General features: G+C 40.7%; 3 protein-coding genes across 4 annotated transcripts in view; 2 read left to right on the top strand and 1 right to left on the bottom strand.

The window, feature by feature from the left end:
• The first annotated feature begins 225 nt into the window (after positions 1-225).
• On the top strand, positions 226-11,129 carry UQCRC2 (ubiquinol-cytochrome c reductase core protein 2). The gene is made up of 14 exons (XM_083800382.1): positions 226-421; positions 1,853-1,945; positions 2,057-2,206; positions 3,103-3,167; positions 4,176-4,232; positions 4,583-4,707; positions 5,221-5,318; positions 5,741-5,798; positions 5,982-6,077; positions 7,096-7,295; positions 7,565-7,645; positions 8,197-8,273; positions 9,916-10,069; positions 10,888-11,129. Exons 1-14 carry the CDS (start codon positions 386-388, stop codon positions 10,969-10,971), a joined length of 1,374 nt encoding a protein of 457 aa, XP_083656508.1. The 5' UTR covers positions 226-385; the 3' UTR covers positions 10,972-11,129.
• Positions 11,130-11,279: 150 nt separating this feature from the next.
• PDZD9 (PDZ domain containing 9) lies at positions 11,280-19,573 on the bottom strand. Of its 2 annotated transcripts, none has more exons than XM_083800398.1 (5): positions 19,225-19,573; positions 17,248-17,372; positions 14,889-15,065; positions 13,003-13,198; positions 11,280-12,013 (listed from the first exon to the last, which is right to left on the bottom strand). In XM_083800398.1, the coding sequence occupies exons 2-5, from the start codon at positions 17,273-17,275 to the stop codon at positions 11,692-11,694; spliced, it is 723 nt and encodes a 240-aa protein (XP_083656524.1). In that variant the 5' UTR covers positions 17,276-17,372; positions 19,225-19,573; the 3' UTR covers positions 11,280-11,691. The 2 variants fall into 2 exon arrangements, with proteins under 2 accessions (XP_083656524.1, XP_083656525.1); XM_083800399.1 differs by lacking the exon at positions 19,225-19,573 and adding an exon at positions 18,440-18,640.
• The window catches only part of MOSMO (modulator of smoothened), a 31,532-nt gene continuing 29,555 nt past the window's right edge, over positions 18,710-20,686 (top strand). Inside the window, exon 1 of the mRNA XM_083800406.1 lies at positions 18,710-19,316. Within this exon, the coding sequence (XP_083656532.1) occupies positions 19,211-19,316 (106 nt within the window). The 5' untranslated portion in view covers positions 18,710-19,210. The remainder of the gene's footprint in view (positions 19,317-20,686) is intronic.

Below are 20,686 nucleotides of genomic sequence, written 5' to 3'. Positions count from 1 at the left end.
GAACCCCGAGATCGGCCGCCGGCCCCCCTCAGGCACTGCCGAGGGACGGGGCGGCTGCGAGCGCCACCGAACAGCCGCTCCATGGCTCGCCTCGGCCCCCGACAGCCCCAAAATGGCGGCGCGCCCAGGGCCCCCCACAGCCCCAAGATGGCGGCGCGCCCCACAGCGCCCCGCGCAGGCCGGGCAGATGCGCCCCCCCCCCCGGCCGGGCAGCTGCCGCCTGCGCATGCGCACAACTGCCCCCGCCTGAGGCGGAGCTGTAACCGCGAGCAGTAGAGTTTTCGCTCTTGGCTTGCTAGAAAGTCGCGGCGGCGCAGGGTGTGCCGGGAAGGCAGAGTCTTCCCCTGGGGCAGCCATCTTGTTCTCCTCAGCGGGGCGCGGCAGGATGAGGGGCTTCGCGGGGGTCGCGCCGGCTCTGTCGGTGAGCGTGGGCTGAGGGGTGCGGTGTGTCGCGGCGGGGAGGTGGAGGAGGACGCCAGGGCGGTTGTCAGAGTCTTGGTGGCTGCTGAGGGCCGGCCTCGGGGCGGCGAGCCCGGCCGGGCCGTGTCGGTGGGCAGCGGGCGGGCAGCGCGGGCAGAACTGTGGGGCTGCGCGTGAGGGGCAGGGGCAGGAGGACGGGGCCGGGGCAGAGCGAGCGGCGGAGTGGAGCGGGAGGGGGCGGCTCAAGGTCAGGCAGGCCGCGGGCCCGGCCCGGAGGGGGGCTCCAGGCAGCTCCTGCTGGGCCGGGGGCTTCTCCCGGGGCTCCCAGGGGCTCGGCTTGGTGGGGAGGGGGGCGAGCGGCCTCCCGGCGGTGCGGCTCTACAGGGAACCGGCTCGGCCTGGGGCGCTTCTGCCAAGGTGATGCCCTTGGCGAGCGGAGCCTGGCGGCGGGGTGGTGCTGGAGAACGTCCCGGGGAGGCCGGAGCACGTCCTGGGGGAGCTGCCTGCTGGAAGCATCCTGAGGGGATGGCAGATAGTTTCTGTGTCAGCGTGTTTCAAAGTCAATTTTAGGCATACACTACTTGTTAATAAATAAGAAGGCTTAGAGGTTAAGATTAGATGTCTTAACGAATTTGTGGTGAGGGAAGAAAGGAGTTTTTTCTGGACTCATAATATGTTAAACGGTGTCTGTGGTGAAGTAAGGGGAGTACCAGCATTGTTGTCCCTCCCGCTGACTGCAGTGGTGTTCCTGTCACTCAATTTTTTACTTTGAGATGTAAGGGGATGAGATTTTTCTCCTTTTATTTGAGAAGAGCAATAAATACACTTATTTTACAGAGAAAAAATGTGGAAGGGAATAGCATTTAAGATTTGAAATCAACATTAATGTTATTTCAGTTGCCACCTAGTGAAGGGAAGGCTTTTGTGTTCACCTGTTCAATTTGAAGGCCTACTTCTAATTATTGCTCTGCAGTTTGGGGACTTGCATCTGTGTTCTGTTTGTGCTCAGTAATCAGTGTAGATTGGTTGATATTCTGACTCTGAGTTGAACTGCCTGTACCAAATAAAGTTATCTGTGAAGTTATCCTGCGTTTATGGGGATTATTGTAGCTATTTGTTCAGTTAATTCCTATACAGTAGTTTTACAGACTATATAGCGTCAACAGAGATTCATACTACGGGATGACAAAGAAGAAAAATCAGCTTTCCTAAGTACTATTTGTTGAACTTCCAGAGACCTTACATAAATCATTGCACAGATTTCAACAGTGACATAAAAGTGACTGGAGGACTTAAAAGGAAATCACTGGTTTAACGTGGGACTTGAAGTTGTTTATTGCATTTCAACTTTAAATTCATTTGCGTTTTCAGTATACAATGTTACACGATGAACTAATTCAGAAAATCCATTCTTTTATGCTTCATCCTCTAGAAGAGACTGTACTCACTGAAAGTAGCTCCTAAAGTTGCACCATCAGCAACTGCTGAACGAGTGAAATTATCTCCAGAGTCTGAGGATCTGGAGGTCAGTATGAATACTGGTATTTTTCTCTTTTTATTTATTTATAAGTCAGTCAAAGAAGACCTGTGACGGTATTTCCAGTGGATCAGTAAACCAAATTTTATTTTAATGCAGATCACAAAATTACCAAATGGCTTAGTAATTGCATCTCTGGAAAACTTTTCTCCAGCTTCAAGAATTGGTGTGTTCATTAAAGCGGGCAGCAGATATGAAACCACTGGTAACTTGGGAACTGCTCACTTACTTCGTCTTGCATCTACTTTGGTAGGTGTTTATTCTCTGTTACTATTTTTGTCGATGGATGAAATGGTGGGAGGCTTATGGCTTCAAAAAGAGGTGATATGGTAAAATGAAGTGTACGTGATCATACAGCGCAGAAAACAATGTACGTTGATAGTTGGTTGCTGGGCTTAAATGCAGGAAAAATGCAATTACTTCCTGGAAGGCAATGTTATTTATTTGGCTCTGTACTTTTTCATAGTGTCTTAAACTATGTACACAATTCAACTATATTAAACTCTGCATGTAGCTTGTTTTACTTAAGCTGCAGTAAAAGGTAATTCAGATGTCTGATAGAAACTCGCGTGTGTATGTAGAAAGTTTCCAAATTGTTGTTCTATGCTTTTCTCAGTTGTTATCTGGCTGTAGCTGCAGATGCTTGCACATCAGCCAGGTTGTGACAGTTACTCAGCACTAGTGACTGCTGTGAAATGTTCTCAATCTACTTCAGTTTCAGGCAGGAAAAAAATAATGTCCCAGCTGCATATTACTTCCTTCCTAACCACTGCCAGAAGTCACTTTCCGCAGACAGCTTGTAGCCTAACAGTATGTATAGGCATTCATTGTCCTGGTTGTGTTAAGGTTATTTAAGTTAAAAATCCTATTAAATGTTTGATGAAATTTGGATTATTCTCATGGAACGGGGCTGGGGAGCAACTATGTGAGCAATTATATTGGAAAATCAGAGAGGATGATAGAAATGATTGTGAGTAAGGGTGCAGTAAGTTGGCTTAACTTTTCTTACATATATAATGGTTTCTATATAAATGAAGAAACAGATACTGTTTCAAATCTGCCTGAGTGCTGAACCACCTCAGGCAAATCTATTCTTAAAATAGCTATAATTTTAAGTATTTTCTTTCCTATTTCTTTTTTAATAGACTACTAAAGGAGCATCTTCCTTCAGGATAACTCGTGGCATTGAAGCTGTTGGGGGTAGCCTAAGGTTCGTAACCGCACATAAACCTAGTCTATCTTGGTAAGATAAAAACAAGCTACATGACAAAAGGAAACTTAAAACAATAAGCATTAAAATATGTAGGTGGATAAGCTCAGTGTGGGAATGGTGCACATTGACAAGGAATGACTTTTGTACTCCTCATTTCACTAAGGTTCAAGAGCGCACACATGATTTGCGTTTTAAATAATAGCTTTATGGTTTGTACAGAAAGCTTAATGTGCTTTCTGCCTTTTAAGTCTTCAAGATTAAACTTGCTGAGATCTGCTGATTTTTTTTATTATTATTATTTTTTCCCTTCTTTTGTGAATAGATAACACTCATACTGCAGTTTTGGGAACAATTCAAACAGCTGCTGGATTTTGTGACTTGAGACTTTAAAGCCTAGAGAACAAAACCTAAGAGAGAAAAGAGGGATCTAGCTGTACCTGCTTTCTTGCATTGTTTCTTGGAAATTAACCAGTACGATTATTTTACGTAGAATTTGGTTAAAGTCAGATTTAGATAAATCTAAACTTTACCCTTTTTGTTAAGCAAAAAAATATGTTGAAGCAAATGAAAAAGACTGTTTTCTGCCCAAAGAGAATCATTTCTAAATTACCTTGTTTGCTATTCATACACGTTTTTCATGTTTGGCTCTTCAGCTTTCATGTTTGGCTTTTCATGTTTTGGCTCTTTTTCTTTTTTTTTACCTTGAATTATGATGGTGTCCTATATTTGGATAGTCACATGGAACTTGTAACCTGAATATACTTATTATTACCTGAATACCTAAGACATGAGTTTTAGGTATATCTATTTCTGCTATAGGACTGTGTGTGTATCAAAATGCTCCTATTATCGCTCCTTTAAACATTCATCTGAAACAGAGTTAAGGTTAACTTGTATTCTAGTCAATACCTTGCTGAAAGTTTCAGACAATGGGAGAATATGTGTAGAAGTCCACATCTTTGTATGCTCTCTGCTAAAATGGCTTTTGTATTTTTTCTCATTTAGCGTGTACTCAACGAGAGAGAAAATGACTTATTCTGTTGAATGCCTGCGTGACTATGTGTAGGTATCCAGATAAACTGTAAACCAAATAATTTTAATTGCTCTTTAGTAAAGCAGAGACTTACCGTTTTAAAGGGTAGGAGTTACACTAGTTTTAATGTCGTGGTAATAAATCAGTAAATTACTGCATTAATATTTACCTCCTGTTTTTCTCCTACAAGCATATGAATGCGGCAGAACTGAATTAGAATTCTCATCTGTCATACAGCAGTGCTAATAACTACTCTGGCTTTAGTGACATACTCTGTTGTTCATGTGTTCCTTATCCGTTGGTTTGAGTTGCTTTCAACTTGGAAAGAAATACATGCTACTTCTGTGGTGTTTAATCCCTTTGTAACTTTTTTCTCTAGTGATACAGTAATGGAGTACCTTCTTAATGTCACCACAGCTCCAGAGTTCAGACGATGGGAAGTAACTGATCTTCAGCCACAATTAAAAGTTGACAAAGCAGTTGCATTTCAGAATCCTCAAGTTGGTAGGTGTATTTTCTGATCCAATGTATTGGCTTCATGGGAGTATCTTCAAAATGACAAACTTTGGAAAACTTTTGCTTAGTCACCTGGTCATTTCATTTTTCACCCTTTCCCTGTTGATAGGTATGGTCTTTCTGTTGCTATGGGACTTCTTAGCAAATCCATGATTTTTTCCATCTCCTATATAAAGTTACTGTTTTTTACTACTCTCCATCCCAAAAGAAAAACAAACAAAAACCGATTGTATCTGCAGCTTGCTGATGAGGCCAAAAAGCATTGAGCATTTACAAGTGTTTAGTGTTTTTAAAAGGTACAAGTCTGCAGACTGTTGCTTAAGGACTTAGCTAAAACTCAATGACTATTGGACTATTACAGTCCTGCTATTGCAGATCTTGTGGGTGAATGCCTTAGTGTGGAAGTGGACCGTAGCTCAGTCACTGGTGTAACATTTAGATTCATTCATAATCTTCATTAAAAGGAGCTATTATGTTAATCATAAACTTTGTTCCTCTTAGGAGTGCTGGAAAACTTGCATGCTGCAGCTTACAAGACTGCTTTAGCAAATCCCTTATATTGTCCAGATTACAGAGTTGGAAAAATTACATCTGAGCAGGTAGGATTCTTGTGTTATAAGTCTAAGTTTTCTTTCCAAGGATAGTTGATATTTGACAGAGAAAATTAATTTAGCAAATATATAGTAAGTATTTATTATCTTATTAGTCTGGTGTTAAACTAATCTGTAGCCTTGATGCTTTTAGTATTGAGTTTAGAACTCACATTCACATTTAGAAAGGTTGTTAACATCAGTGGCTTTCTGTTGATAGTAAGGCTGTCAATGAAATGTGTCTTGTATAAAAGGGTTTTGTGGCTGTCACTGGAAAGCATGTAAAATGACGTTCTGTAGACAGTTCTTTTTGGAAACATTGGAGTCGGTTGCTTTAGGAAGTATAAGGTCTGAACAGTGCATGTCAGGAACTCACTTGTCATTTTTGTTCTTTATAACAAATACCCTAAAATGTGACTTTACTGTTGCAGCTTCACCATTTTGTACAGAACAATTTCACAAGTGCGAGAATGGCTCTTGTAGGAATAGGTATGTATGTTCTTTAATGGACACTGCAATTCATAAGGGAAAACTACTATAGAAATTTGAGTTCTCCGGAGAAGTAGATTGTTACGATACATTTAAAAACACTGTTATGTAACTGCTATAGTTTTTCAGTACTATAGTTTTTCAGTAACATGACATTACTTGAAATAAACTATTGCATTGCAGGTGTAAAGCACTCTAACCTAAAGCAAGTTGCAGAGCAGTTTCTAAATATCCGAAGTGGAGCTGGTACTTCTAGTGTAAAGGCTATCTACCGAGGGGGTAAGTATATGTTTCCTGTACCTGTTCGGAATGATTTGGGGGGATTATTATAAAGGTAGTATTATTTAAAGTTACAGTTGAAAACTATATAGATGTGCTAAATGTTCTGCATGGGAAATAACAGTTGAGAGGTATCTCCCACCTAGATAAACAGAGGATTTTCCTTCTCCCCACCATGGAAGGTCCTGGGATAAAACAGAACCTGTATCTTCAATAAAGCTTTACCTGCATGATCATCTTTTCTGTAAAGTGGAAAAACAAGCTAGCATATGTTTTTTCTTGGCATATTTGGGAAGATTCCCTTAAAAATTGGGAAAGGTAGAGAGTAGGTTAAGAATGTCTAGAATCAGTCGGAGACTGTTAGGAAAGATCTGTTAGACTGTCTTAAGTGTTTAATAAAAGACAAAGCAAGGCTTAGCTCTTTCAGAGCAGTATCTTGTTCTAATGCCACTCACTGTTCTTTAGCTGGGGTATCAGATCACTCAGTAGACAAATGGAAAAATATCAAGTTTTGAGGTTTGAATGATATAACTTCAGTTTCTATAAAAACAGAATATTCTTATGAACAGAGGGTACACTACTTTTTCTGTGTATTTGTTATCTGGAGACTCACTGAGTTTTGTCATCTTGTAGTAGGTGTGGGTTAGGATCAGGCTCAAATAAGGTGTAGTAATGTACTTGGTTTTATGCTTGCAAGACTTTTTTTTTGAATGCAGAGGATTTTATTAAATGCTTTTTTCAAAGGAATGTATTTGCTTGTTTTAATAAGTGTTAAGAACAACCTCTTAGGGTTGTAAGTATAAAGGGGGTTTAATGATTAGGAAGCTACAGGATGACCTACAGCTTACTAACAGCTTCTTTCTGTCTTTTCTGACTGCATATGCAGTAACTCCACAACCTGACTTCTCCATCACAAAAATAACTCCTGGGTAGAAGTGTTTGCTTTCCATACCTCTGAATGCGTAGTAGTTTATAACTGAATGCTGCATTATCTTTTATTCTGTTACTGTATTTTTAGGAGAAATCAGAGAACAGAATGGTGATAGCCTTGTCCACGCTGCTGTTGTAACAGAAGGAGCTGCTGTTGGAAGTGAGGACGCAAATGCGTTCAGTGTCCTTCAGCATGTTTTGGGTGCTGGACCCCTTATCAAGAGGGGAAGCAATGTTACCAGCAAACTGTACCAGAGTATTGCTAAAGCAACTACTCAGCCATTTGATGTAAGTTCAAAAGGTTACTACACTGATGTTTTAAGCAAAATGCATGCTATCCTTTGAGAGGTTACTATTTCCAGCTAGAATCTTCATTAGTTAATTCTTGCATAAGGTAAAATATTTCAGAGAAGGCATTCCAGTGTGATCTTTCCTTTGCACAGGTGGAGTCTAGCTTCCTGAATTCCAGTATTTTGGATCCTTATAGTAACTTTCCTGTGCTCAATACTGAGTTGTTCTGATACTTGAAACAATAGATAATAATGTTTGTTTTTCAGGCTTCCGCATTTAATGTTAATTACTCTGATTCTGGGCTCTTTGGATTTTATACCATATCCCAGGCTCAAGATGCTGGGCAGGTGAGTTGCCGATTAGAATTGAAGTATTAACAACCTAACTGTCAAAATAGTGCTTTGGCTTGAGGCAGAGACTAATTCTTCTTATATACAATTGATCTGGCTTTTTGTATAAGAATGCTGCATGTTCAGTTATGACATCTCTGCAGGCTGGCAATGAGACTTACTTCTGAGAAGTATAAATGTGTAACATGAACTAGAGCTAGTAAAGTACCATGGATTGCTGATTGTAGGACTTCACATTTTTAAACCTAAGTAGATTGTGATGAGCATGCCGGCTCTTTAAGCTGACAGAACTAAATACTCTGAAAAATGGTGAGGCCATATAAATTAACATGGTGTCGCAATTCAGATCCACACAGCTTTTTTTAATCATGTTTTGGCCTTTATGGGTGTTTTTAGTTTTGTTCTAAAGCTGTTCAGCATTGAGGCTGAGCTAACAATCCTACTACTATCAACTGCTTTCCCCGAAGTCTTTCTGAATGTCAGATAATAGAAATAACATGTTTAAATTTAATGCTGGAAGAAGTCCTACGTGATTTAATTTTTCTCAGGTCATTAAAGCTGCTTTGAACCAGATGAAGGCAATTGCTCAAGGCAGTGTCACAGATGAAGATGTCACAAAGGCAAAGTGAGTAAAGAACCATCTCGTGATGGAGAGGTTTCTTAATGTGCATCCACTTGTCAAGCACTTGGGCTATTCTGTACAGCAGAGCTTGTATAGTGCTGTAACTATTTCTGTTACGAAGTGTTTACTTTTCTGTGTTAAAATTGAAGCACTACCAATAGACTTTATTTTCCCTGAAGCTACACCAATTCTCTGCTAGCAGTATTTCCTCATAAAAACTTGTTAAATAAATGTTAATGTTTTCAACTAACTGTTTTGATATAAGAAATTTGCAAGCATCAACAGATGATGTTGTTTTAATCATACTCTCTTTTACTAAGGCACTTAAATTAGAATTCTAAAATGCATTGTTTAGGTAATTCCCTATACGGTGACACTGCAGTAATTCCTAAAACAGTCATATTAAGCAACTATGCCCTTCTGAGTCTTCTAAGAATAGCAGTAATGAGGGTTTGCAAATGTAAAGCACTGAATTAGTGATACTACATCCAAGTGCTCTAAATATATTTTTCCCTTAGGAACATTTGAGGTGGGGAAAATTGCCGTCAGAGGTGCAATAATAGCAGAGTTTTAGAGTTCCTGATTTACAGAGGGCTATGCACATTTAGTGAGGTGGTGTTTAATGCTACTCAGAGTTTAAACTGCACTGAGCCTCTAAAGCTGTAATTGGGCAATACAATACGGTACAGATTCACGCAAGTAGAAAAATGAAAATGCTGTCTGCTGTGTATATGAAATGCGTATAGGGCTCCATGTAAATCTTGATTACAGAATACATAAGCTAGACATGACTGGTTGTTCCACTGTCACTTGTAGCTAAATGGTACATTCTGTACCTTTATGTTTGGCATTACTAGTTGTGTGGATGTCTGCTAAGAAGCTGCCTAGTGTTAGGGAGTTGCACACACTGGTATGGTGGTATTTATTTAGTTACTTATTTTTTAACTTCTGTAACTGCTTCACATATTTTCTGTGTTTTACACTTGTTTTATATGAGTGACAAAAAATACTCAAGGTCAGTGATGTTTGTAGAGTATTGCAATTCAGTCAAAAATAGCAAGGTACCTAATCCTATTCTATTGAAATAAACTATTTTCTGCCACTTTAACTTTTTTTCATTAAGATTTTCTTGAGTAGCAGTAAGACTGTCTATACCAAGAAAAAAAAAATTACAGTATAAATCTGGTGTCTTTTCACAGAAAATTGAACTATTCTACAAGGAACATTTACAATCACTGCTGCTTTACCAGAAAATTGCTCTACACACATCAGTTCTTGATAAGATGCAGGCATCAATTTCAAACCTAATTTTTTAACTTAATAGGTTATTTTGTCTAATTTGTGAAGTACTTGTATTAGTTACTTCAAACAGAAACAAATTTTGAGCTAGAGATCTCCTGATTGTGTGGGGTGGCTGATCGTTCCAAGGCAGGTGGTATTCCATTACCCTGTTGATTTCATGCTTTGACTATTTGTGGTACCTCTTTACTAACCATAGAAACCTTCCATGCTTGAAAGGGAAAATCTTTCAAAATCTTGAAAAGGTCAAGTGCTAAAAACTCTGCGCTAAAAACTCATTGCACTTGCAAGGGTGGTAATAACAGGACCTATGTGCTCACTTTGTTAATGCTTCGTTTGATGGCAGAAATCAGCTGAAAGCTACCTATTTGATGTCAGTGGAATCTGCAGAAGGTTTGCTGAATGAAATTGGCTCCGAGTCATTGGTTTCTGGCACACACACATCACCATCTGTTGTTGCTCAAAAAATTGACTCTGTATCCACTGCTGATGTTGTGAATGTAAGTATGTGTCAGCATGTACAGGTGTTCCTTAATCACTATGTAAGTTTTTAATACAAAAGTGGTGCTCGTTTGTTAAAAAAACACACATCTTTTCTTTTAAGCAGTTAGCTTACAAATACCAGTTGTCTATCTTTTGAGGCCTTTATTAACAGAAAGTCTTTTAAATTGAATTAAAGAGCAATGTATTTATTTATATAAGGCCAGTGTAGCTGAGAGTACCAAACTGCCAACCAGTATTAAAGGAAAACTTGCTGAGTTTCAGTATGGGCACTTCTGTGTTAAGACTTGTAGGAATCGTGAGCCTAGAATACTTGGTGCGCTTAATAAAACAACTAGGCTTTCAGTGATAAGCTGATATAGCAGCAAGGTAATTCAGAATAGCAATGCAGTTTATACTTGAAGCAAACTCCATCCAAAAATCCATCAGAGAGAAATTCTAAGACAGAAAACTTATTTTTCCAGTCATCACTTACTTGTGTTGCAGTGGTAACTAGCAATAGCTTTAGTAATAACGACAGATCCACTGTATCTTGTGGTGGTATAATTAGAATTCTGGGAATATCCACTTTCAAAGAGTTTATGCCTTTTATAGCTAGCTGTCATTCTGCCATTCCTATTTAAAGTAATGAGGAGCCGAATTAGGAGCAAGTAAGCTTAGACAGCCAAAGGAAAATTGTTGACTTGGTGACCTACTATAGTAGGTCATGGAGTCGTTTTTATTTTTTTTAATGACTTGAAACTGAGGCTATGAGTGGCAAGATAAACTCTGTTGTAGTGAATATATCCTTACATCAATTTTTCTGGTGTGTTTTCAGGCTGCAAAGAAGTTTGTCAGTGGGAAGAAATCAATGGCAGCTAGTGGTGATTTGGGAAATACTCCTTTTCTGGATGAATTGTAAAAACAAAGCTGGGATACCGTTTCATGATGGACCTGAACTATAAATCACCTGTGTTCTAAAGAAATTACTACATTGTTATTTATGAATTCAGTTCTTTCAGGAAATTAACCTGGTGTAATTGTGGGCTTGCACTCATTAAATAAAGTGCTGAGTTCATACACTTTGTGTTGATTTTTTTCACTGAAGGTGGTATCTATAATGCTAGTAAGTCTGGCCTTGTATGTTGAAGATAAAACTGCTGTGAGAAAATAAGGTAACTTTTAGTTGATATAAAAAATATGTATGTCAAAAATGATCCTTGTGATCGAGACAAACCTTGTAATCATTATTGGTTGTCTATGTATTCTTGTATAGGAACAGGAAAAGCTCTTGATAAACTTTGTATCTGCACCATCCTTGTGTTGCATAAATGAAGAAACTTACTTTCAAAAATAACTATATTATAGCTTCTTAGAGCTTGCAACTCCTATTCATCTGGGACTAGTAGAGGTAGAAGTGTTTCCATAGCATCTTGTCCACAACTAGCATTGATAGAGGCCTTTGAGAGGTGGGAGGGCACTGCTAAAACAGATTTGTATAGCTATCATGTAATTTTAAATATGCTAGGACTTCTGTGTTTTCGGAAGTCTAGGCATGTATTAAAAAAAAATCAACTTTTGAAGAAGTCAAAGTTTTGAATTATTACAAAGCAAAGGCAAATTCCTTCAGACAGGTTGTGTCTTATACTGAAGAGTGGGAAGAAGAGGAACTGGTCTCACTGTTTTCCACAGTCCGGTATGAAGGAGGTCCAACACCACTAGCATCAAACTCAGAATTGCACAGTGCGTCAACATCATTATGAAGAACAATGTCACACCCACTGTCTCTCCCTTCTGTAAGTGTCTGGATTGTATCAGATACATACCAAATCTTGTATATTGATGGTAATTCATGAGTAAACTCAGAACAGGATGACTGGGAAGATGTATACTGAAAAGTTTCCGAGTCTGTATCATCATCACTACTGGTCCCCGTGTCTTCGTCCTCAGTGTCTTCACTTGTGCTGAAAGGATACAGTGTGGAATTACTCAGATGTGATAATTCCCTTAGTCATTTAGTTACCTTGCCTAATCACGGAGTCTTTTTTTTTTTTGCAAATACTTGTTCTAAAGACAAGTTCATTGGTTCTGTAGATGCTCTAATACCAAAGTAATGCTATTGTCCATTGCCCTTTGCACACTGTTTCCTTTGGACTCTAGTGGCTAAGCTGTTCTTTGGTCAAAAGAAAAGCAAGCTACTGTTTTTCTGCTCCTTTGGAATAGTAAATACTTTGATTTATTTAAACATAAGCCTAGAGGTTTAATCTTTTAGAAAGCCCTTTGATGCGTGAGCTTCCTCTCTGTCTCATTGTTAGGCTGTTCCAGCCTAATTATCTGTTTTTCATAATTAGGTTCCTTCCCTTAGCTCTGAGGTTTTCTATTATAACTTTGTGCCTCAGGAAAACTTGTAACTGCCATGTATCCCATCTAGATTAATTACACTTGCTATATGAACCACCTTTAGGATTGCGAGCAATACAGTTTTAAAAGCTGCTGTATTTATGTAGTGGTTCTCCCAAGATATGTGCTTTTCCCCTCACAGTGAATTTAAAATGTTATTCGCCACTGTCAGTAGTTTGAGTTATTAAGAAACAGTTTAGCTTTTAACATGGTTCTAGCAAGACCTCCATCTTGAGATCATTGATTACTTGTAAGTGTCTACATCCTTGGCTATTACAAATTAATATGGCCTCATGGACTTCAGGGGAATTATTGGAAACCAGAATTTTTATGGTTTCTGTGGAGAAAGGGGAATGTCTAAAATAATATTTATCCTGACCCTGTCTTGAATGAAACTAGAAAAGTAAACATCTCTGATATTTCAAATTACAATTCGCCATGAGAAAAAGTAAAAATCTTTACAGACCCCTGAAATGAAAAAACTAACACTCTTTCTTGCTAGACTAATAAGCAAGGTATGAAATTCTAGTTATGTACAACACTTATTTCTTACTCTGCTGTCATCACAGGAAGCTTTACTTCAGGAATTAATTCAACTGCGCTCTGCCAGTGTTGAGGTACTTCAATAAAATCTCTGTAAACCTTGATTTGTAGAGTAGTCCCTACAGGAATATTGAGCAGGAGTTTCCCAAGCTCTTGCAGAGTACATCCTAAAACGTCAGCATGTCCAATCTTTATTAGAACATCACCTGCCAAGGAAGAAAATTGACAGCAATCAGTTTTAAAGACTTTCTCAAGTTTATGTCCATATTACAAAATAGGTAGTCTTAATTGCTATATTTTTGCTTTTTTTTTTAATGCATGTTTAGCAGCTCTTCAACTGGATGCAACTTTACTTTTGCTTTCTTTTTTAATGAAAGAAAAGTTCTTTAACAGCTCTGTCAAGAACTAACTTTTTTACAACACTAAGGAAAGCTGCAGTTGACTTACATGCTTCGGGATGTTTCTGAGTCAATGTACCGTACTTTAGATTACCTATTCAGTGTTACCTTGCATTTCTGTGGGGTTTTATTAGGGAAGACAAAGGTACCATGGTGAATTCTCTGATTAGTAACGTTACCTGTTGTGAAGAGGAGCAGTTATTAATAAACGTGTATTGAACTGCAACAGAACAGCATAGGGAATTTAAATAAGCAGTACAGCTGTCTGCTGCCATAATAAGCAGATCAAGGAGCTTCACTCCCTTTCCTCTATTTTCTTAACTCTTTTTGGGTTACAAATGCCTGTATTTGAACCATATTTTCATTCACTTTTTCCATTAACTGCTACTCCTATTCCATTATCATCACACTTTCTCTCCACTCTAGCTTGATGCAAGGTACTGGTTCTGCTAGGGCACAAACATGAAATTCTGGAACAAGTACCAAGATAGCAGGTACTAAAAAAGCAACAGAAAAACCTTTTACCAACAGCTGTAAGTTCTCAGCCTCACTTAATCAGAAAGGTAAATCATGCGAGTTACATGTTTCAAAATACATAGTCATAAATGTCCTTATATTTTAAAATATCTCCAAGAAACTACTGGTGTTTAACGGATTATTTCAGAATTCTGATTTTCTGCACATACTATGCTGATAACACTGCTGTGGCAAGTCAAAGCTATCTTTGAATTGCAGACATAAGATAGTTTTGCCTCCGCTTCAGCATCTATACACTGATAGTCTGATACACTACCCAGCTTTTCAGTTCACCTATCAGTTTTGTGCTAAATATCCTTCAGTGGCCCCTAAAGATTTGTGTTGGGATAACCTCTTGCAGCGTGAAGGTATTTTGAGGAAGGCACATTTCAGGTTTAAAACATTTAGAAAGGGGAACGTCTCCGTGGGTTGTCAGAGCATAGAGATTAGTCCATTACTACTTTCTAACAATTTTGTAAAATGAAGAGAAATAAAAAGCAAACAGTAAGGCAAATTAATTTCGAGCCCTCAGGAAGTTTTGCATTATTTGTAGAATGAAATTATTTGAACAACAATGCACTGAACAAAGAAAGAAATTATTGAAGTCTCATTGCTATATAATGGTAATAGACAAACTATTCTTGAACAAACCTGCTGATGAATCGGAAATATGTTTTATCTGTAGAATAATATAAAGATTTAAACCTTGATCTGATTATGAAATAGTCGTCTGTATCAGCTATTTTAAGATCACAGGTATTCCATTACAATGGAATGTTGGCACTGAGCATTATACAGTTTGTGCTAGTTTCTTTGCTCTGTGGTTTTTAAATTGAGTTTCTTCTGATGTGTGTAAGTGTAAATACATCAGAGACAGGCCTGAAACATAAATGCAGAATGGCAATATTTTTAATGCTATTAAATTTGAATATTACTGGTTGTGGTTTTTTTGTCGTTGTTGTTTTGTTTTGTTTTGTTTTACCTGGTTTCAGCTTTCCATCTTTAGCTGCAGAGCTTTTCTCAACCAGGCATATTATCTGGAGATATGGTCCATTCTGGATGATTATAAGACCCAATCCTTGTTTGCCCGTCCTAATATTTGCCTTTAATACTGTAGTCCATCTGTGCTGAGTAATGCTTTCCAGTGCTGGTAATTGTCCTTTGAAAAGCCAGGGGAAAAATTGAATAAACTGTGATACCGTTATTCAATAAAATGTTTAAGGAGACATTTAGCAGAGGCTGCACCCATTCTTGATTGTCTAAACAGTTAAGTCCCTCATCCTTAACTGCTTCTCTTAGAAGCATTGCCCGCTGAGTAGCTGACAAAAAGCTGTAATAACAACACTCAAAAAAGTCAGTTTACTCCATAAACTAGCTCTCTGCAAATAAATATCTTGAAAGTATTTTTTATTTAGAAACTTATTTCTTAAAAGTCACACATTTTTACCAAGAAAAAAAATCCAATACTTCTCTTAAATATTCATGACAAAGGCTGATATATTCAGGGAAAGTAGAGAACAGGGTACAGAATCACAGAGCAGAGGAGCTGTCAGCTGTTAAGAAGTTCAAGAAAGGATTGACTTCCTACCAAAAATGGAATTTTTCATATCAATATTTACGGAGGAGATTGATTTATGAATTTCCAGCAGATTGGTTTCACACCCTACTGCTGACATGAGAGAAGCAACTGCAATTGCCATACTTAGCACCTGCAGAAATAAAATACTCTTGAGCATCCACTATCCGTTAAAATGCATAATACATGTAATACAATATAAACGACATTATCCTAGCATCTCCACCAAGAAATATAATAGGGTAATAAACTACGTTCTCCATCTCTCAAGCCTATTCTCCTCATCAATAACCAGGAGAAGTTAAGACTGACACACAAATGCTTGAGATTCCTAAAATAAGCCATCTTCTGTTAAAAATGAGTTATAAAATGCTCTGTTTTAAGTAATCTCTAAATATTACTTCTAACGGTAATAACTTGAACTGCTTGAGATGTCTGTCTCCAGCTGTCTGAAATCACTTAATGAAAATTCACACTATTTTTCCCTTTTGTAAAATATGGAACCTTCGTCACCTTTCCAATGTCTTCTGTAAATCTTTGGATCAGGCTCTAATTGACAGCATAGAATATAAGAAATTAGGATTAAAAGCATAGTAATGTGAACATGTGATTTGTCAGTTTGGCTGCTGAACTGAAAAACAGAGAAGGAAGCAGAAACAATTTGAATTTTCTTTTCCTTCCCCATGACAAATACGGGATTTTTGTTGTTGATGAGTAGAGTACTACATCTGATTTGAATGAAGTATTTAATTTTCAGGGCTGTTTAAGAAAAGCAAAGGAAGACTGACACTGGAACACAGTCTCAGAATTCTGAGACGTCAGATGTCTGGCCTGCTACTCTTTCACCAGCTCAGGAATTTATGCAAAGTGGTGCAGTATTAATGGAAGGGATTTAAGCCTTTCCCAGGGTGTTCTTGCTCTTTCCGATACATGTGTTTCAATCTCCTTCAGCCAGAAGGGGGAACTGAATGCTCATTTCCTACTTCCAGGATGAGTACTTAACTCCCAGGCCAATGAAGGTAAACAAATGATATTGAGATGCAGGGCTTCTTTATATCATTTTCTATCCACAACTTTTCAGCAAATTCTATTAAAATTCTTGAACAGTTGTAGGTCTGCAAATGATCACCACTGGGGAAAAAAAATGCTATTAACAAATCCAGATAACTCTAATTTGAAGCCAGAATCCTGATTTTAAGTTTATTTTCATTTAAGTTGTCTTGCTGGGCATAATAGTTTTAAAGCCATAAAAGCTGTGACTAATTCAAAGCCCACAAAACATTTAAAGACAATGCTGTGATTTCACTTTCAGACTTTTTTCCTTTAACCATACATGGTATCAGTCTATTTAGTCTCTAAGGAAATTATCTTGATTTACTCATTGTTCTGTCACAGAATTTACATTACAGTTCCCCTAACACTGTACTGATTTTCTTCAAGGTCACCCTTAAATTCTGCGGTTTCTGCAGGTAGTAGCACAGGATCTTATCCAGTCCCCTTCTGCTGAAGAGCTTTCATTTCCTTTTGTCATTTGCCTATGATTCCACTCCAAATACTCAACCTCAAGAGCAGGAATATCTCGATACTATGAAAATGTGGGGCAATGGGACTCTGTGAAGGAGATACACTGATAGAAGGATTTCAGAGGCTTCAGACTACTGAAATATAGGACTGGAAGAACAGTATCAGGACAGGAGTGAGGAGATGGAAATGAAGAGGAAAAAGAAACAGAGAGAGATTGAAACATCCTTAGTTTCATCCCCACCTGTAGCCCAAGACTGGTTACGTTCCATTGAATCCAGGCAAAGAGATGTTTCTATGCAGTCAAAATCACTGGGCAGGTGGGTCTTTGGTGAGCCTCTTGGAAATGCACTATGCCTCCATGATGACCTGTAGAGGAAGAGTGTACTGGCAGACAAGGAGGCCACCTGAACCCCTACTAACTGCTCAGAATGCTGGGGCAGGCAGATTCTGAGCCCCCCGCACCGGGTGAGCAGGAGTCTGCTGGTCAGAGATGCAGGCACAGGGACATGTGGTGTGAGCCAAAGATGTGGCTGCGCCCAGGGGACTGCTGCAGTCTGGAGGAGTTACTCAATTTAGGTTGCCTGTCTGTCAGTATCTCAGCCCTGCACGGGGCCTCAAGACTTTCCAGAGAATCTGTGTACTTCACACAGCATCCTTTGGCATGTGTTTGCCTCTGAATAAACCTGAGAAAAATTAAATAACTGACCACAGAGTCTGCAGGGTATGAAGACTGTATTCTGTCACTATTTCTGACTTCAGATTTGTCTGTGTGTCAGAAGCCCGTTAAATAAATCTTCCTTTTCTGTGTCTTCTCTACCCGCCCTTCCTTTACTCCCTTTGCCGTGAAGCTGAGTTATTTAATGATAAACTAATTTTGAGGCAGACTTTTACATAATGCTTGCACTGAAACTATTTAAACACCACTTAAAGCTGGTTTAACTAAAGGATAGTTACAGATGATTCTTGGAAATAACTTCTTTTCAAGACTGCTGGATTCCCATTGTTAGTGCAATATGATTTTAAAATATTTTTAATAAAATCTCAATTCTACCACTTCTGCCACACACCAATTGTTCCCTGTTAGAAGGAAACAATTTCAGCTGTTTTTCATCAAAAGCCCTATTATGTTCTCCACCCTTATGAAAATCTCTCGAGGCTAGGAGAATAAATACAACTCTTGTCCTCAAAATAGTAAGGCTCTCCGATTGCTGTTGAACACTTTAAGTTCACTTTCCTAATATCTCCTTTTTGTTGGTACAGCGTGCCATCTGCATTAAAGACAAACAAAAACAAACTGCATGGTCGCCTGCTTGGCATCTGGGTCAGTTCGGATTGGCTTTCAGATACGTCCAGCTCCACTCCTTTGTACGAACAGGTGGGTGTTTGCTGTTGATAGGAGAAAACATGAATGCAATCGGGTATTTTATAAGCACCTGTAGGTTTGCGGATTGCTGGATGAAAGCCAATTAGTTCACATCGCCATGCCAGAGTCAGAATACCGATGGGGTGGTTGCTGTGACCAAAACTGGGCTGCCTTCCCTCGTTTGGAGCATTTTTAACTGCCTCCAAGCATTTCCCTCTCCCTCCAGTATGGGTTAACCCACAGAAAAGCCTGTCATGAAAAACTGAGGTATTCGGGTGAGTTCTGGACAAGATGAGTTAGTTCTTTTTTCCAACACAGTACAGGGACAGCAATTTCAGCTCGGGGCAGGAAGAAGAACGGGTTGAAAGGTGAAAAATACCCTGGGGGGGGACTGGGGAGGGTCAGGGGGGATTGGGGCGCCTCAGAGGGGCCGAAATACAACCCCCTCAGGTACCGCCGCCCCTCAGCGGGGACGCGCCTCAGGCAGCAGCCCGGGGCAAGCCACGCCCTCTCCCGGAGGCCACGCCCCCCTCCGGTCACCGCTCCCGGTACGGCCGCGGTAGGTCCCGCCCCCTGTTGAAGGCCTCCCTCCCCGGTGAGCCCCGCCCGGCCCGGCGCGGCCCGAGGGCGGCGGGTTTCCCTTCCGGAGCAGCCGCTCGCTCCCCCCCCCGCCCGCCGGGTTCGTTTCCGGCTCGGCCCGGGGGCCCCGTTCGTGGCGCCGCCGCCGCCGCCGCGGGGAGCGCGGGGCCCATGGAGCCGCGGCTGTGAGGCGCCCCCGGCCCGGGCCCGCTGCGGGGGGAGCCGGGCGGAGGCAGCCGGGCGGAGGCGGGAGCCGCCGGAGATGGACAAACTGACCATCATCTCAGGATGCCTCTTCCTGGCCGCCGACATCTTCGCCATCGCCAGCCTGGCCAACCCCGACTGGATCAACACCGGGGAGTCCGCGGGTGAGGGGGCGGCGGGGCCCGAGCGGCCCGGGGCTGGGGGCTGGGGGCTGCCGGTGCCCGCTCCTCTGGGAGCGGCGGGTCGGGTCCTGCCGCTCTGCCTGGTGCGGGGAGGCGCAAACCCTGCTCCCCCCTCTTGTGTGTGCGCAGGACGTGCTCTGCAGGCTGGCTTTTGCCAGCTTCTGAGCCTAGAGCCCGCCTGGCTTTAGTTTGGAGCCTGGCGTTGTGTTCCCTGAAGAGCGAGGCTCTTTGCTCGTCTTTTTCCTAGTGTCTGTGAGCGGTTCAGCCGGCCGGTGGGACACGCGTGGTGCCAGGCGACAGGCAGAGTGACAGGAGGGGAGCCGCTCCTTCACGTCCTGCCCCGGAGGAGCCCGGTCTCCTTGTCAGGGAGGCAGGCTGGTCTGCTGCAGGTCCAACTGACTTACGCTTCTGATTTCCAAGCAAACCATAGGTATAGAGAAAAGGGGTGCTGGGGTAAAGCTTTCTGTGGTAAATTCTTGCAAAGGGCTTTAAAGGTTTTCTTTCTCCGTCTTGCATCTTGCCTGATGCTCAATGTCTGTGAGAGGATGGAGCTGTTTTCGGTGGGATTGTATTTCCTTTCCTCTGATGAAGTAGCATATTTAAAATGTTGGCTACTAGAGACAGGTGACTGGGCATTCCCTCTGACCAGGCTATCTTCATCTTTGTGACTTGCTTGACTAGCTTCTAGTTGCCTAGGACAGAACCTGGCTTTCCCTGCCTGGTCCAGAGAGGAATGAGTCCCTTCCCTTCCCAAAGTTCAGCACTCAGGATCTCCCTAGATGCTTTCACTCCTCCCTATAGCTAATTCTCGTGATCTTCCTGCCTATGCCTGCATAAAGTAGTTGGTTCTTTCCTCTTACAGGTACACCTAGCAGCAGTGCTGCAGCAAGGAGCCCTTCTTGAGGTGCTTAAAGTCAAATAAAATAATCTTCATTTGAAACATTTAAGTATATCTGTCTTAAGTCCTTCCTCGTGTTCATATACCCTATGCAGTGTTGAAAATGTTGGATTCTCTCAGCCTGTACAGAAGTGAGATAAAAACTGTTTCGAAGAAGTTGCTCGTGGGGAGGAGAAAAGAGGTCTTTGTGGAGCTAAGTACAGCCCACTGATATCTCTGTTAAAGAAAAGTGTTTAATACCTACTCATAAAACAAAAATTGCTTCTTGATGTATTGTGCCCAGAAATCATTAATTCTGAGTCTCTTGATGGATGATTACGTGAGGATCATCGTGCCATTCCTATCCTGTACTGCTTTTAGGGGTACAAAGAAGTTTCGGTTTTAATTAAGCTGGCAAACACGAAATCTGTAGGGATTTTTCTGAAGCACTTAACTTCTTCAATTATATTTTGAC

Source organism: Anser anser, assembly GCF_964211835.1.
Source record: "Anser anser genome assembly, chromosome: 15".
Taxonomy (NCBI): Eukaryota; Metazoa; Chordata; class Aves; order Anseriformes; family Anatidae; genus Anser; species Anser anser.
Note: the sequence above shows the minus strand (reverse complement) of the source record. Positions and strands in the feature narration are given on the sequence as shown.

Excerpts from the sequence above, each read along its gene's own strand:
- UQCRC2 (XM_083800382.1), top strand. The coding sequence starts at position 386 with ATGAGGGGCTTCGCGGGGGTCGCGCCGGCTCTGTCG. Across the intron at positions 6,078-7,095 it reads AAAGGCTATCTACCGAGGGG|GAGAAATCAGAGAACAGAAT; the intron begins GTAAGTATATGT and ends CTGTATTTTTAG. Across the intron at positions 8,274-9,915 it reads GAAGATGTCACAAAGGCAAA|AAATCAGCTGAAAGCTACCT; the intron begins GTGAGTAAAGAA and ends GTTTGATGGCAG.
- PDZD9 (XM_083800398.1), bottom strand. The coding sequence starts at position 17,275 with ATGGAACGTAACCAGTCTTGGGCTACAG. Across the intron at positions 15,066-17,247 it reads TAACCAGTCTTGGGCTACAG|GACAATTACCAGCACTGGAA; the intron begins GTGGGGATGAAA and ends GGCTTTTCAAAG. Across the intron at positions 13,199-14,888 it reads AGATGGAAAGCTGAAACCAG|GTGATGTTCTAATAAAGATT; the intron begins GTAAAACAAAAC and ends CTTCCTTGGCAG.